General features: G+C 34.4%; 1 protein-coding gene across 1 annotated transcript; it reads right to left on the bottom strand.

The window, feature by feature from the left end:
• Positions 1–965: 965 nt before the first annotated feature.
• Positions 966–16450, bottom strand: LOC121410779 (solute carrier family 49 member 4 homolog). The gene is made up of 12 exons (XM_041603088.1): positions 16186–16450; positions 15341–15451; positions 11682–11772; positions 10968–11171; positions 9570–9616; positions 9279–9332; positions 7605–7734; positions 6892–6997; positions 6199–6266; positions 3286–3404; positions 1966–2148; positions 966–1668 (listed from the first exon to the last, which is right to left on the bottom strand). Exons 1-12 carry the CDS (start codon positions 16394–16396, stop codon positions 1526–1528), a joined length of 1467 nt encoding a protein of 488 aa, XP_041459022.1. The 5' UTR covers positions 16397–16450; the 3' UTR covers positions 966–1525.
• Between the last annotated feature and the right edge of the window lie 354 nt (positions 16451–16804).

Genomic DNA, 16804 nt, shown 5'->3' with positions numbered 1-16804 from the left:
GCGGGCCGTAGTGCGAGAACCGACGGACCGATTTGACTAATTATTTTTTGTTTTGTGCGTGGGCCATGGTGAATTTTATGTGTACCAAATTACAACAAATTCTGAGACGGTCGGGTGCAACCACTGGGTGAATCCAGATGGAATGACCCTTATACTGGATGCTTTTGTATGATTTGCTGATGAACATATTACAGTAAATGTGTGAAAGTGTTAAATTTATTGAAAACCAATCTGTTAGCAATTTGTAGGCCTATAATATATTGACAAGGCTATGAAGTGCTGAAGAAGCAATATTCTGAAAATACACTTTGATGATGAAGATTGATGGTGGTGGTGGTGGTAGTGATCATGATGATGATGATCATCATCATATGATGATTGTGATGATATGAAACTTTGTTAACAGGTTTTTCCACTCTAGTAATTAGTTGAGTTTAAAGCCCGTGTATAGCTTTGGTAAAGGGTCAATAATGTGATTGATAATCGAATATCATCTAATATGACAGTCTTACTGAAGCGTAGAGACCGTTAGATATTTTTCCAACTGCACTTCTCTGAGAAAATTTCAAATATTCAAATCTTGGATATATAGCGCCCTCTTTCGGCGATGCTTGTTTTAAATTTAAAAAATGGGCATTCAAGCACTTATTTTATAAATTTAGTGATTAGATATCCAAAAGTTACAGACAAAGAACATATCTTGAAAGTTTAAGCCCATTCCATGATTTGGAATAGGATTTAATTGAAAGACAAAAACGTACAGATATTTTAATTTGATCGGGTGACCCGATCAAGTTTAATTTCCATGTAAAATTGCAAAATTTATCCTGTAAAACACATTTTCATTTCATATCCTCCACATCATAACTGTTATAGGGCATATCCATTCATATTAGCTAGCAATGAATTGGAATAGTGATAGATGCATTTTGGTGGATTTACCAAAACTATACACAAGCTTTAATAGCGATAGAAATATGAAACGCATAATGCCGAGATATCACTTATAATGCCCATTCTGATCAGTATTCAATACCAAGAAAACCGATCATGTCACCCTCTCATATTTATCCTGTAGTTCATAGTAATACATCAAATTTGTCCCCAATTTAATGTGCAAAAAGGGTTTATTACTCTTAACATTGGAATTACTATGAATGTTAAGTAGATATTGCTCTTAAAACAAAATAACACTGTATTATGAGGGGATAGACGGTCAATTCAATTATTTATTCCATTTCGATTCAAAACAATACAAAGTATTATAAAGTAATACAAATCAAGTACAATTTTACAGAAGAGCATTCTTACTTCGTAAAAAAAGTATAATATTGAGCATAATTGGAAATGAGGAGGTCCACTAAAAAGCAAAGCTTGTAAAGTGTGGATCCCCCTTGGAAACGAAGAAAATACATGCGTTTATATATAGGAAAGAATTATTATAACTAAACGGTCAACTGAAGTGCTGTTAAAACAGTTCATAGTGGACGCCACAAGAGCTGCAGAAATGCCGGATTAGAACCTTCTATTTTTCTTGTAAATTGCTGTCATTGACTGGATGTCTGGCATCAAAATGAAGTCGGTTATAGTGCTCTTTGTAGAAGGCCATTAGGGGAATACAGATAACCACAGATCCCAACATCACCCAGTTCAGCCAAGCAAAGTCAACTGGATAATATGGAGAAAAAAAACAGATTATCTTATCTGAATGTTAACAAATGAATTTGATCACTATTATTTACACTACTTGCTCAGGGTCTAGTGGTTTAAAATATAAGAGAGTCTATTGTGAGTTATGACATCATATATAAATGATAAATGTAATGAATTCCACAATAATTAATATGTGCAGGAATAATCCCTTGACTTCAGATTTTATTGTATCATTAAAGAAAACTGCTGAATTACTGTTAGGATGGAGATCATGCTAAGACACTGAACATTAGCTCAATGAAACATACAAACCTATTGATGGGATCATTGGTAGAATGAGAAAACCTAGGGTAGTCACATTATTCAACATAGTCATGAGAATGGTGGTTGTTTCTTCACCAATGGGGAATGCGCCCTCAACAGTTATCTCAAGAAAAAGTGGTATGGTGGAGTTGAGGAACAACCCAAATAAAACAACAGCGGCATATAGGCAATCTGTGGGAGAATCAAGAAAATATGCATAGGATATGGTTTCTTCTAATTTGGTAATGATGGCATTTAAATATAAAAAGAAAACAAAAATGTTTCTGATTCCATGTATGTGTTAATCAAGAACATGGTTTACAAAATTTTCTTTCAAAATAAGGCAGTGTGGAATAAAAAGATTGAAAATTGAAATGGATATTATTATGATAGTTGTGTAAAATGAGAATAGGAGTTGTAGCAGTAGTGGTAACTATCACTCTTAATGTAAAAGTAGTAGTAGTAGTGGTGGTAGTAGTAGTAGTAGTAGTAGAAGTAGTAGTAGTAGTAATAGTAGTAGTAGTAGTAGTAGTAGTAGTAGTAGTAGTAGTAGTAGTAGTAGTGGTAATAGTAGTAGTAGTAGTAGTAGTAGTAGTAGTAGTAGCAGCAGCAGCAGCAGTAGTAGTAGTAGTAGTAGTAGTAGTAGTAGTAGTAGAAGGGTAGTAGTAGTAGTAGTAGTAGTAGTAGTAGTAGTAGTAGTAGTAGTAGTAGTAGTAGTAGTAGTAGTAGTAGTAGAAGAAGTAGGAGTAGTAGTAGTAGCAGCAGTAGTAGTAGTAGTAGTAGTAGTAGTAGTGGTGGTGGTGGTGGTGGTGGTGGTGGTGGTAGTAGTAGTAGTAGTAGTAGTAGTAGTAGTAGTAGCAGTAGTAGCAGTAGTAGCAGTAGTAGCAGTAGTAGTAGTAGTAGTAGTTGTAGTAGTAGTAGTAGTAGTAGTAGTAGTAGTAGTAGTAGTAGTAGTAGTAGTAGTAGTAGTAGTAGTAGTAGTAGTAGTAGTAGTAGTAGTAGTAGTAGTAGTAGTAGTAGTAGTAGTAGTAGTAGTAGTAGTAGTAGTAGTAGTAGTAGTAGTAGTAGTAGTAGTAGTAGTAGTAGTAGTAGTAGTAGTAGTAGTAGTAGTAGTAGTAGTAGTAGAAGAAGTACAAATAAAATATATAATATGAAAATAACTGATCTGAGAGGCCATTCGCCTACACATTTATGTTTGTAAAAAATACTGATTTTCTTTTCACAGAAATTCGTAAAAGTAATATCATGGAAACCACTATGAAGCGAGGCCAAAATTATGATGTAATTTCAATCCATATATTTGTTTTTATGTCTTATTGAAACACTCACCTAGGTTGAAATTGATATATTCATTAACAATAAGAATAGCCCATGTTAGGCAAAATGAAGATATTAGGATGAGGAACAGTAGGATGGGTTTCATCTTTCCAGCAAAATGATCTGCAAACCTAAAGCAAAAACACAAAGTTTACAAGTAAGTCTAATATGTAAGTTTATCATTTGCTCTGCACTAACATGAAGTCATGATTCTCAGTGTAGAAAAATAAATTGCACTTCAAGTATAATTCCATGATCTACTGATTATGGTAATTGTGATGGCAGTGGTGGTACTGGTAGTCAAGTGGTGGTACTGATGATTATTAATGATTGTGATTATGTGATGGTAGTGTTGACAACATTGATGGTGATGATGACGATGGTGGTGGTGGTGATTATGATGATGGTGGTGGTGGTGATATGATAGTGGGGGTGATGATGGTGGTGGTGGTGATGGTGATTATGATGATGGTGGTGGTGGTGATGATGATGATGGTGATGGTGGTGACGGTTAGTCTGCAGGTACAGACCCTGACCTGATTTTTTCCAAATAGATACGTGTATCAAAACCGCGAAGTTTCATTTCAGCAAGAGGCCCCCCGAGGCCGCTCAGATTCAAACGACAGAAAAGGGGGTTTGTTGAGGATTGATGGTGCATGGTGACTGAGATAATCATTGAGGTAATCATTTATAGTCATTTTGTTATAATCATCACCATCATCTTATAGTAAAAGGTCTATCAACTAAACAATCAGGATTGTGTATGATCATGCATGCTGTACAAATATGCAGTTTGAATAATAATGGCATCCCATTGGCTACTTCTATGAAATATGCACAAGTCATGAATAAGCTATTGTGGCCCAAGAAATTCATGGACTGAAGCAAATATTTAGAAATTGGGGATCGAATGTACAGAAACGTCTAACAAAATCTTGCTACCTTGTTTCGATTAATCCACATGATGTTCTATAACATAAGTGTATCATTTCAAGCATCGCAATGTCACATGACCTTCAACTTCTTCACACCTTGCACAGCGGCGTATTAGGGGTCGGTGGCCGGGGGGGGGGGGCAAGAGCAAAAAATTCCCCGGTCATACCCAGCGGCGTAATAGGGGTCGGTGTCCAGGGGGGGGGGCAAGAGCCAAAAATTGGTGTAATGAGGAGACGATTTTGAGAGGGCCAGACATAGCATTGCCCAACCCTACCATGCTCATATACGGCAGTGCTATGCGGTTGGGGTTCAGCTGGAGCCCCCTGAACTTTTTGATATCAAAGCCATTTCAACCTCGCAGATTGCCGCAATTTTTAATAAAATCGCAGGTATATACAGAATATAGCTTTTACACAACACATTTATTCAACCCAGTTGAATCAAATTCTGCTCTTTATTTTATATCCTGGGCAGCCCGGTCATGTATTAAGTATTTTCTTGTCCCTATTCTTTGTTTTCCAATTTAGCTTTTGACTAATTCCATTCTACCTTAATTTCCCGTTATTGTTTGCCATTTTGTCATCATTTCCCATCATGCTATTGCATTACATTGGCCTACTTCGGAATAATTTGTTCTTTCTCAAATGTTCTTTCGTTCCGCCTTTTCCCGCTTTCCTTCCTTTTCCATTATTTTTCTTTCTTAGTTTTCTTTTCACTTTTCCCTTTCCTTTTCCCCTTTTCTTCCCCTTTCCCTTTCTTTCTTTCTTTCTTTCTTTCTCCCTCCCTTTTCCTTCCCCCACCCCGTTTTTTATTTTCCCGGTGAAATCCGCCAAGGGGGAGGGGGCAGCTTGCCCCCCCCCCCGCCTTTTACGCCACTGTGCATATCTTGGTAAATTTACCAAAATGCGCAGTTACCAAAATGTGCAATTTACCAATGTTTACGTGTTGTCCAGTCGACCTGCGCTATCTGACAGAGCAGAAGACCAACAAAATGTACAGTAAACCTGTTGAAAGACTGGTATCGGTGACGATATATTGCAAAACAATTAACGCATTTCAGTTGATTTAATGTATAGCAGTTAAGGTTCCAGCTTCAAGGAAAATTTCACCGAAAGAATAGTTTCTGAATATTATCATCATTTGTTTATTGACTGAGAGACCGTATTGCGAGAGTGCTGAAAACTTTTAGTTAAAACGGTAGCTTGCCACTCTCATGACACCAAGGCCTCAGAAGAACAGCCTGTGGCCGAAGAGGGCCATCCAGCCCAATGAAAGGAGAATAAATAAATGAATAAATAAATAAATGAATGAGTAAGTGAATAAATAAATAAACAAATACATACATAATAAATAAATAAAAATGAATAAATATAAAAAAAATGAATAAATGAATTAATAGATAAAATGGATAAATACATAATAAAAATATAAATGAATATAAATAAATGAATAAATAAATAAATGAATAAATAAATAACTAAATGAATAATGTATATTTTCAAACCTTTCTAGATATTTTGGTTTGTGTATATTGATTTTTTTTTAAATGATTGAATAAATGAATTGAATTGAATTGAAATTGAATTGAAATAAGTCAATAAATATATAAATACATACATACATACATACATACATACATACATACATACATACATAAAAACATACATAATAAATAAATATAAATGAACAAATGAATTGATAATACATAATCTAAAAAAATAATGAATAAATATAAATAAATGAATAAATATAAATAGGTGAATAAATAACTAAATAAATACATAAATACATATATAAATACACAAATAGATAAATAAATAAATACATAATATTTAAGTGAATAAATCCAAATAAATGAATAAATAAATGAATAATACATAATTAAAAAATATAAATGAATAAGTATAAATGAATGAATAAATAATTAAATGAATGAATAAATACACAAATAGATAAATAAGTAAATAAATAAATATATTTCTCACTTACCTGCCAGTAATCGCCCCTCCAACCAGTGATGCCAAATTGGTGTAAAAACCCATCCAACCTGATGATGTCTATGAATGGTTAAAAGGTGCTTTACATTGTATGAAACTGAATAGTTCTTGCATTTTTTAATGAGTGATGTACAGTACATAACATAATATGTTATGTACTGTACATCACTCATTAAAAAATCAGTTTTTGCATGATACCCATATGCCTATATTATAGGCATATGGGTATCATGCAAAAATTTGAGAAAACCATATACAATCATGTAAAAAGAATCCTTCCTTATTGTGATAAAACTGATGATTTTACACATTTTATCTATAGTACAACCATTCTTACAGTAGAAAGTGAAGATGTTAGCATTTCTTCCATATGAACCGATGATGTCAAATAAATATAAGCTTTTAAAGATGACATTGTGAAATACTACGCCAACTCCAAAATGCTATCGTATTTTGTTTCATTTTTCGTCTGAATTTAAATAATTTACACTTTAATCATGTTAATTGCCTGTTCAAATCTACTTTTCTTTTGCTGTATGGCTTTTACATTTAGTACAGTTCTTTTTAATCTTTGATAGATTTTCCTAAAACTTTCGCCAATATTTTTCGTCATTTTTTCGACCATTTTTACAGTAATCTCTTTGTCACAGTTAACTTCGTCTTTAACAAACTGATATCTACGTACTTGGCTGACTTTATCACCGAATATGGCTCCTAGCTGCGCTGTCCAACCGTAAAACACTCCAGTAATACAGGCATAGGCAAGAGCTGGAATCCAGAATGATACTTTCCTATGAGAAAAAAAGTAAGTGGTAATATGATTTTTTAGGGAGATGCTTGTTTACTTTTCATTATTTTTTTGTTCTTCTCGTTTTTGGCTTTGTACAATCTGATTAGATAATCATTTTCTTAAGATTTGAATAATAATAAATATGCTAAAGCATGCAAATAAAAAAATACTAAATCACACTGGATGTCAAAATAAAATCACCCCAACAGAAATCCTTTTAGGAGGTAGGTCTCATGGCCATCTATTGTATAAAGAAGCTGAAAATATTCTATAATCACCGAATTGTAATGAAATTGATAAACATAAATGGCAACCTGCACTATTGCCACGATATTTTATCTGTATATACCGCACATAAAAGAAGTTGAATACAACAATGTGGAAAATTATCATTGTCTTACCATGCTTACTTTTTTTCATTACTCAAACAACCCGATGGCTAACAAGATTAGCTTATATAAATTGTCAACAAATTAGAAAATTATTGTCTTATCTATTAATCTGATAGTATTGGGTTAATAATGACTAATTTTACCTTTGTGTAAAATATCACAATATTACTCGGCATTCGGTTACGAAAAAAAGTATATGTATTGAATTCTATTTACTTGAGTAAAGCAATAATTCCAGCTTTCATATCTTCTCTCTCTCTCACAGCTGAAGCCGATGGTGGGGTAAGAGGTTTTGCAGGAAAGCGAACCAAAGTTAATAAATAGACTGCAGCAATTACTCCAAATTCTAAAAAACAAAAATTACGATGAGAAACTTTTACTTATCAAATCTATTTTCAATTGTTAGCATATAGGTCTATACTGTATAGTTTGTTCCATATAAATAAAAAGAAACCGAGAAACAAGGGCCAATTTTTGACAAAAATGCAACTCACAGCGAAAGAATTCACTCCAAAATGAAGGTTATTTGGTCTAAAAAAAAAAGCCAAAATATGAATATATAAAAAGATTAAGAATAAGGGTTTTCGCCCAAAAATGGTAATTATGGTAAAATTCATACTTTCCAGGGACCCATAAAAAGTTTTATGCATCGGGTCCCAGGGGTGCTGTCTATACTGGTGTATAACTCACGCACCCCCCCCCCCCTCGACAAGTCTCAACCCCACTTCCCACGGCCATGCAGATGTCGCTAAATGAGAACAGAGAAAAGGGGAAAACGAGAAGAGAATGTACAGAAGAAATAGGAGGAGGAAGAAGAGAAGAAGAAGAAGGAGGAGGAGGAAGAAGAGGAGGAGGAGAAGGGGGAGGAGGAGGGGAAGGAGGAGAAGAAGACAAGTTAAATAGAGGTGGCGAGGAGTTAGAAAATATAAAAAGTTAAGGTCACCAAGTTAAAACAACAATTCCACTCGCATTCAATTGTCCGTTTACCGAGATACATAACACTGTTTTCGAATCAATTATACAAAATGTCTCATTTGATGATTGGAAAAGTGCTCAAAATATCTGTGTTCAGGTCAGTATATCAAATACTTCAGATCGCGCTTCGCGCTCGCATTATTTGATTAATGAAATATGTATCCTCTTCATGTAATCGTACAAGTAGACATTAAGATCCATGTGTTGAGGTCAGAATATCCAAAATGTCACGCTTCTTGCTAATCATGAGATACCATTATGATTACAAGAAATACTTAAAAATGCTCTGTTTTCATGAAATATAAAAAAGTCAACTCGCGCTTCCCGAAGGCATTTTTCATTTAGTCTTTATCTTCAGTCTCTAGGAATATGATGATATCCCCCACGAAAAGAGCTTTTAGGTCGGAAAATGCCCATCCCCTTTTTTATTGGCAATACTGGATCCGTCCATGCATAGGATAGATATATTGACAAATGCCAAGGAAAGTGAGAACCTACAGAGTAAAGATAATTATCTCAGGTAAAAGCAAGGGCTAAACTTGGGTCTAATTGTGATGAACAACGAGCAGTGGAATTATTGACGACACACTTCATTAGACAGCAATATGAACATTCTGCTGATCACTGAGAGCAGATATTGTAGGTCATGTGAAAAGGTAAATAGCTGGAATCCGTCCGTTTAGAGGAGTTTTAAAATATATTTTTACTTTTTTGTTTCTCCTGCCTCCTACACATAGTAGATCTAGACATAGTCCAGCACTATGGTCAAGCGGAACAACCCATGAAACAGAGACTGAACTTTACAGAAGCCATCAGTCTCATCATAGAGCTATTACAGATGGTCTCATGAAAAATAAAACATTGTATGTGATATTGTATGATAATAGTTATAAAAATGATCTTTAGCGAACTTACCAATATACATAAGATTTCGAATTTCCTGAAGATGCTTTTGTATTTCATCCTCATCTGTAGAAAGGAAAATTTTTAATATAATAAATAATCTTTGATATATATATATATATATATATATATATATATCACATCATCAAAATATCGATATTCTTGAAATCCCGCATTACCAATAACTCTCATTTTAATACTTTATTAATAAATTGTGAACCACATAGTTATGAATTTGCGTTATAAATGCACGAAACTGATAAATAAAAAAAATCATATTTACAATACCGTAAAAAGCCATACCTATGTAATATTCATCAGAATGATTTCCACTAGTAGTAAGTGGGGATCTGTGTAAGAGAAGGGGTTAAAGAAATAAATACATGCTAGCAGAACACGCCCTTTAAAGGACAAGTCCACCCCAACAAAAACTTGATTTGAATAAAAAGAGAAAAATTCAACAAGCATTATGACATTTTAAACTTTTGCTTTATTTCACAAAACAGTGATATGCACATCTCGGTCGGTATGCAAATGAGGAAACTGATGACATCACTCACTCACTATTTCTTTTGTATTTTATTATATGAAATATGAAATATTTTTATTTTCTCGTCATTGTCATGTAAAATGAAGTTTAATTCCTCCCTGAACACATGGAATTCCATTATTTTAACATTTTGTGCTTCAGGCAAGGAGGTCCTAATCATCAGATTTGTAAAAATTGAAATATTGTATCATTCAAACAATAAAAAACAAAAGAAATAGTGAGTGAAAGACATCATCGACTCTCTCATTTGGATATAACTGGCTCGTTCATAAAACTATTTTGTGAAACATAAGCGAAACTTTGAAATGTCATAACTTTCTTATTTTACATCCGATTTTGATGAAATTTTCAGCATTGTGCTTGTCTGATTTTTCTCTATTGATTCAAATCAACATTTTTCTGAGGTGGACTTGACCTTTAATCAGGCTACAGTACTGGACGGGTTGATAACCAAATAATTGACTTTGATTTTGAAAGTAACTTCTGGAAAACAAAGGTGAAAAATGACTGTGGACAAAAGGATTGATCCAGAACTCAATACAGATTCTACATATACTTTCACCCACATTTGGTCCCGTGATTATGAGACACAGAATTACAGATCTTGGGTAGCATTGTGTGTAAACACTGATCAATAAGCTTGATTAAAGTCCACAGGATTATCGGAGGAAAACTTGCCAAAAATATTTTCAAGGTAATAAAAGTTATGCACCTTCAAGTCAGATGGATTGAAACCATCTAATATCAAAGAATATGGAAAACAATCTCACTCATAATATTCTCCGTCTTTGCCCTGACAAGGCAATTTATTTCCTGTACGGAATTTTTGGTGGCAGCGGTGGGATGTGATCTGTGATAATTGGGATGGATCACTACAACCCAATGAATTTTAATCATCCACCAGGATCATAAAAATTGTATCCCACACAGTTCTGAAATAAAGGAAGTGCAATCATACAATAAAATGATGCGACGTGATGCATTGCCTTGAGGAGTAGGCCCAATCATGTCGAACATTATTGGTCGTTAATGAATATACCTCAGTCGTAAATTATAACTTATTTTCCCTCTTAACAGACGTTTTCATAAAATTGATTTTTTTTGTGAGTTTAATAATGTACTTTTTATCCTTGTAAAACAAACATACAAACCCTGTAGTTGGACTATGGATTTCTGTCACAATGAGTGGTCCAATGATAAAGGAGCCTGCAAGGCCAATGTATGGAGCTGTTGCTGCTATGGCAGTGGCAGTGGTACGTTCATTTGTTGGAAACCAAGTTGCAGATATGGCTGTGACTGCTGACATCAGAACTGGCCCAGACAATCCTATAAATATGTGCCCAATGTTCATTGTCCTGGATTGCAAACATATAATTTGAGATACTTTTTTCTGCAGTGTACTCTGATATCGATACATTAACGATTTTCGCATAATATCTAAACCAACAGCTAAAAGCATTTCTCAGGTCCATTTTTCGGAGCACTTATTGACATGAAAATTCGGATAAGCAATTTTATACAACTATAATTCTTCCGTTTTTCTCCGGTATCCTCAATAAATATTTGACCAGGTGATTACCTGTTAAAGTGAAGTACGAGTGACAAGACCAGTAACAGTCATAATAATCATGTCAATTTAATATTTCAAAATAATGTATGGGGATTTTACTGCTGTTATTAGTCTGTAAAATGTGTGGTAAAAAGGGCAAATGCAGTACTGTCTGAAGTAAAGGTTCATGGATGTATAGATAGTTAAAAACAGAACAGGAGAACTAAGGCAACTAAAGATAGATGGTGCTGTTTCACGGGTAAACTAGTTTTGAAATTGCAAGAAAAACGTAGAAGATCTTTCTTATTGTTTATACCATTTCATCATACAGACTGGTGCTGGAATACACCTTATACCACATCCCATAACGAGAAGTCCACCAGAGACTAGAAGCGACACACGGAGTCCTGAAAAATGCAACAACAAAATTGACATTTGTTTCGTTTATTTTTTGTGCAAAATTAATGATTTCTATTACACATGATCTTCCCCTATATTGGGAGTTGGAGAATCATCATATCCATAATAGAAAAGTGCCTAATAGTGATTATTCTCTCTCCCTTTTGCTATCACTTCTACCTGCCTCTCTCCCACACCCACACACAAACATCCTAACGCACCCTCACCTAAACAAATATATCACATGATTGATTTTAATAATAAAATTGAATTGAGAGGAATCATATTACATTATACCATAAATTATTACATCTCAGACTATTTAAATAAATTACATATCATTTACCATGTATTGAATATTGTTAACATCCAAATGAAACATTTATGTATGTATATTAATATACACGGGAAAATCCATTACATTTCCTTAGATATAGTACATTGATTTGAAATAAAGTGTTTAAAGCACATTAACTATATCATGCCACTTTCTTTTGATGCAGAACAGTTATTGTTATAATAAAATGATAAAATGTTCAGTTGTATATTTGTTACATCTCTTCTTCTATACCGACAGATTTGATACCTTGGCCTCAACAACCACTCAGTTTACTGATTTGCTCATTATTATGAGATACTGGAATAAAGCGGGTAGGTATGGTAAGTCTCATATTTAGTCAATCAAATTTGTAATTTTTCCCTCAATAGAAACTAGTGATAGTTATTTATTTCTGCATGTACTATAATCTGATGCTATGTCTGCATGGTTGAGCGCTGGTATCATTGTGTAAAGTCAAAAATTATTCAAACTTCAAAGGTATAGTGCAATTCTGTTGTACAGAAAATTTTATATGGTGACATGAAATATTTTTTTTATTTTCCAAGTTATCTCCCTCATCTTATGTGATTCACTCGTCAACCTACTCTTATTTTTCCTCCTCTTTTTTTTTTTTTTTTTTGCTCCGCCAATAGGGGGAAGGCGGGTCCCTCGCTCCCTGGATCCGCCTATGGCTACATTCTTGATATAGATATAAGGAAAATGTAGAGATCATATTCGAATAGTCTAAAGGCACAGAGAGAGTAAAATGTAACATTTATGTACATGCTTACATAACATTTGATTGTTCTACTGCCCTTTTCAGGTTTATTTTTATTCCACTTTCCATAATTGCTTTATCCTGAAGTAGTAAGGAAAAACTCGTAAACTTATTAGAATTATGTTTAATATTTACATGTAATGTTGTGAATGCCGAAGAAGGCTATCACATTGCTACTTCTGGTAGCCAACTACGTACTAGTTTCCTGATTAATATGAAAAAATATCTTCTCTTTCTTTCCTCGCTTTGAGTGTTCTGTACAATGTCAACTTCTGTGTTCAACTTTGAACATACTAACCCTCTGAACATACTAACCCTCTTTTGAGTTGTGTGTATAAATTTTTTGTCTTTGTTCTTGTCTTTTCTATGTATTTTTTACCTGTAAAAGTACTGTATGAAATGAATTGTAATTGTAATTTTATTAATGAGGGTCCAATCCTCATGAATCGATTACCCTTCCACTTTTTTCACAGAAGTTGACAAATTATGAATGCCTGACAATGATGATTATTCTTGTGCCTTTGGAATCATGACATTGAGTCTGTTATTGATGCAAATAACGCATCAGTGTTTGTTTTACTCTTTTATCCTTCGAAAAGAGGAATATCTACTCAGGCTCAGCTTTCTGCCCTTTATAGCTGTGTATGAATTTATACCCCATTTGAATTTTGAATTACTTTGTCTCGCCTGCATAGCAGAGTGAGACTATAGGCGCCACTGAAAACGGCGGCGGCTGAGACAGCAGCGTCGTCAACATTAAAACCTTTACCAATGTTTACTTTTTGAAATGTCATCACAACCCTAATTCTCCCGGGGGACCATAATGCCCCCCCCCCCCTCGACAATTTTCGCGATATATCTGCCGCGCAATTTTTTTTTACTTCGCCGCTTACTGACTTTACTTTCAAGTCTCGCGCAAATTTTAAGACCAAATTTGTGATGCCCGGAAACGCGGTTACAACATTACGCAACATAATGTAAGTGCATGTCAGACCCCAAATTGCTCAAAAACGTGATTTCATGTACAAATCTAATGCAAATCGTGTATTAAGCCAAAATTCATAAATGTATCATTATTTCTACTTTTACTGATCAAACTTAAATAATCTTGCCTTGTTTATGATCAAAATTAAGTCAAGAACGATTTCCATCGAAAAAAACATTGAAAACAAGTAAAAACCTAAGAAATACATAAGAAATTTTTAAAAACAATAAAATACATAAATCGGTCTTGGTACCAGAATTTTTTCATTTTTCAGGAATGCTATAAAGAATATTTTCACCAAAAATAGCATTATAGGAGCTTTATTTAGTTAATATTAGCAAAAAGTATGATATCATGAATAACTTAGCATAATTAATTATTATAAATAAAAATATATAAATTCAGTGAAATTTACCAATGCAACTGCGTAGATTACGTCATTCGCTACCATCATGCAAATTTTCGTTGTGATCGCGCAATCCGGGGCTGAGATCTTAAGGGGGGGCCATAATGCCCCCCCGGTAATGTCAAGAATCAAAATACCCCGGGTTGTTTAGGGTTAAAAAGCATATGGACCTAGTTTATGAAACTTAGACATAAGGGAAATCAAGTATTACTAAATATCCTGCATTATTTTCAGGTATCAATATCGAAATCTTCACTAAGGTTAAGTTTCTAAAATGTTGTCATAACTTCGAAAGTATGTGAACCTAGTTCATAGAACAAAAACTTTATAGTGTATCACATGCATGAGTTTCAGGTCACATGATTAAGGTCAAAGGTAGATTAGGGTCAACGGACTTTGGCCATGTTGGGTTTTTTGAGTAATCCAGATGTGGGGCGTGGGGGCAAGCACCCTTCCTAATTTTTCCACGGCGCAAAAGGCACCGCTAAAAAAATTAACAAAGTTAATAAACATACTAGAAAAACCTTCACTGATTAAGAATAATTGGAAATGCTATCGATCACAGAAGTAAATAAAATTCAATCATTCTAATGATTCGATATGAGAAAAAATGATTGCATCGAACATAATAAAAAAATAAGTAAAGACACCCAAAATGAATTGCAAACAAGCCCTTCTTAAAAGAAAAGAAAAGGAAAAGGCTTTTAGCGCTCGCTCGCTACACTGTAGCTCACATTTTAAGTATTCCAAAAAATGACACTTTTCCTTTAATGTGTTTTTAAGAAAACATATCATTTGATATCATTTTCCGACGTGAAAAAAACCGGGGAAAAAATGTTTCTACGAGTTTTTGAAAAGGCGCTGTCTATACGCAAAAACACTGGCGCCACTCGACTTGCACCCCACCCCTCTTTGTCAAAATCTGGATCTGCCTATGGCACATGAAATTATGTATTATTCTGTGTTTTGGAATATATACGTTATACTCTATACTTTAAACGGAATCCTAATTCAGATTCACATCACATATAAAAATAAATGTCATAGTTAGATAAAACTAATAATAATGATATTCTTTTCGTACTGACCCTTTGCATGAAGCAGCCATGAAAATAGTAATGCTGAAGGGAGGAATGAAAAGGGTCCCCAATTAGCCAGCAGCGCAAACTGCCCTGGACCCCATTGCAAAACGATGGATGCTATATGCAAACAAAAACAAAACAAAACAAAGCATGCAGAACGATTGTAAACAAGAACGTAGAAATGGAATAAAAAGGTGACCTTTGTGATTGAAATGAAAAACCTTCCATACAATTGTGATCTATTGACCTGGCAAAGCATTTCCAGATAAAAAAAAATAGCAAAAAGAAAAAAATGGCGTAAATTGTATAGACCATTTATTTGCCTCTCAATCGAAAACAATTTGTTGAAAGAAAAGGTGGGCAGGCGAATGCTTGCGAACATGTATAGCGAGTTTGAGATTTAGGGTTCGCAAAATGTTGCAAGGAAATTCATTGACAGTTTTAATTATTGCATACATTATCTGTTGTGGCAGGGAAGCATTCATGTCGCGTAGAAATAATTTTAAACATGTTAAACTGTGACAAGAAAATTGTAACAATGACAACTGTTTACGAGTTTTCTTGGAATCTTTTAAGAACCTCTTGAAACCTTTCACGAATCCTGGCGATTTCTCAAATTAGCTACGTTCACAAGAATTCGCCGGGTCATCTTCTCGACTCTCAACCCTCCATGCTGTAGTCAATAATATGCTTCATCTTTTTGATCGAAGTAAATATATGAGTTCGATAAAATATTTATTGTCATTATCTATCTTGTTGTAGTTGTTCTTGTTCTTTCTTTCTTCTTCTTCTCCTTCTTCTTCACCTTCTGCTTATTATTTTCATCCTACCTGATTCAAATTCAATATTACCTGTGTTCTCTATAGGTCCCCATGTATTCCAAGTACACAAATACAGGAGGGCTGTCACTGAGAAAAGTATGAGAATATACCATCTCTCTTTGTAAACCACATAGTCCTTGTTCTGTGATTGGGCATCGGCCACAGGGGTTGTCTGGAGAGTGCATTCATCATCAAGAAGACGTCTTCTTTCGCTTCCATTTTCCTTAAGCATGTAAGACATGGTTCATAGTTAGGATATCCCTTAAAGTTCCTGATTATTGTTGATTGTCCTTCATCAGAGAAACGGTTAAAAACTGACCTTAAGTCCTATTATAGAGAGGCACGGAGAGACACTCATCTTCGTGATATGCCGTAGGACTTTGAGTCTATTCTGATATGAATACAATTAAAACCAGACTATCCGAGTGCATTATTTTCTGCACTATTTCTGAGTGAACAGTTGTATGCATACACTCTCTGTCTAGAGTATGCAGTAAACGGACAAACAGCGTGAGAAAAATGGCATATAATGATATTCTGCCAGGCCAGAGGCGTCGATCCTGGGGGGGGGGGCAGGGGCGATCGCCCCACCAATCAAAATATTGGGGTATAACGTTTTGCCCCCCCAAAAAAAAAAAATTCGGATGTG

Source organism: Lytechinus variegatus, chromosome 3 (genome assembly GCF_018143015.1).
Source record: "Lytechinus variegatus isolate NC3 chromosome 3, Lvar_3.0, whole genome shotgun sequence".
NCBI classification, from domain to species: Eukaryota; Metazoa; Echinodermata; class Echinoidea; order Temnopleuroida; family Toxopneustidae; genus Lytechinus; species Lytechinus variegatus.
Note: the sequence above shows the minus strand (reverse complement) of the source record. Positions and strands in the feature narration are given on the sequence as shown.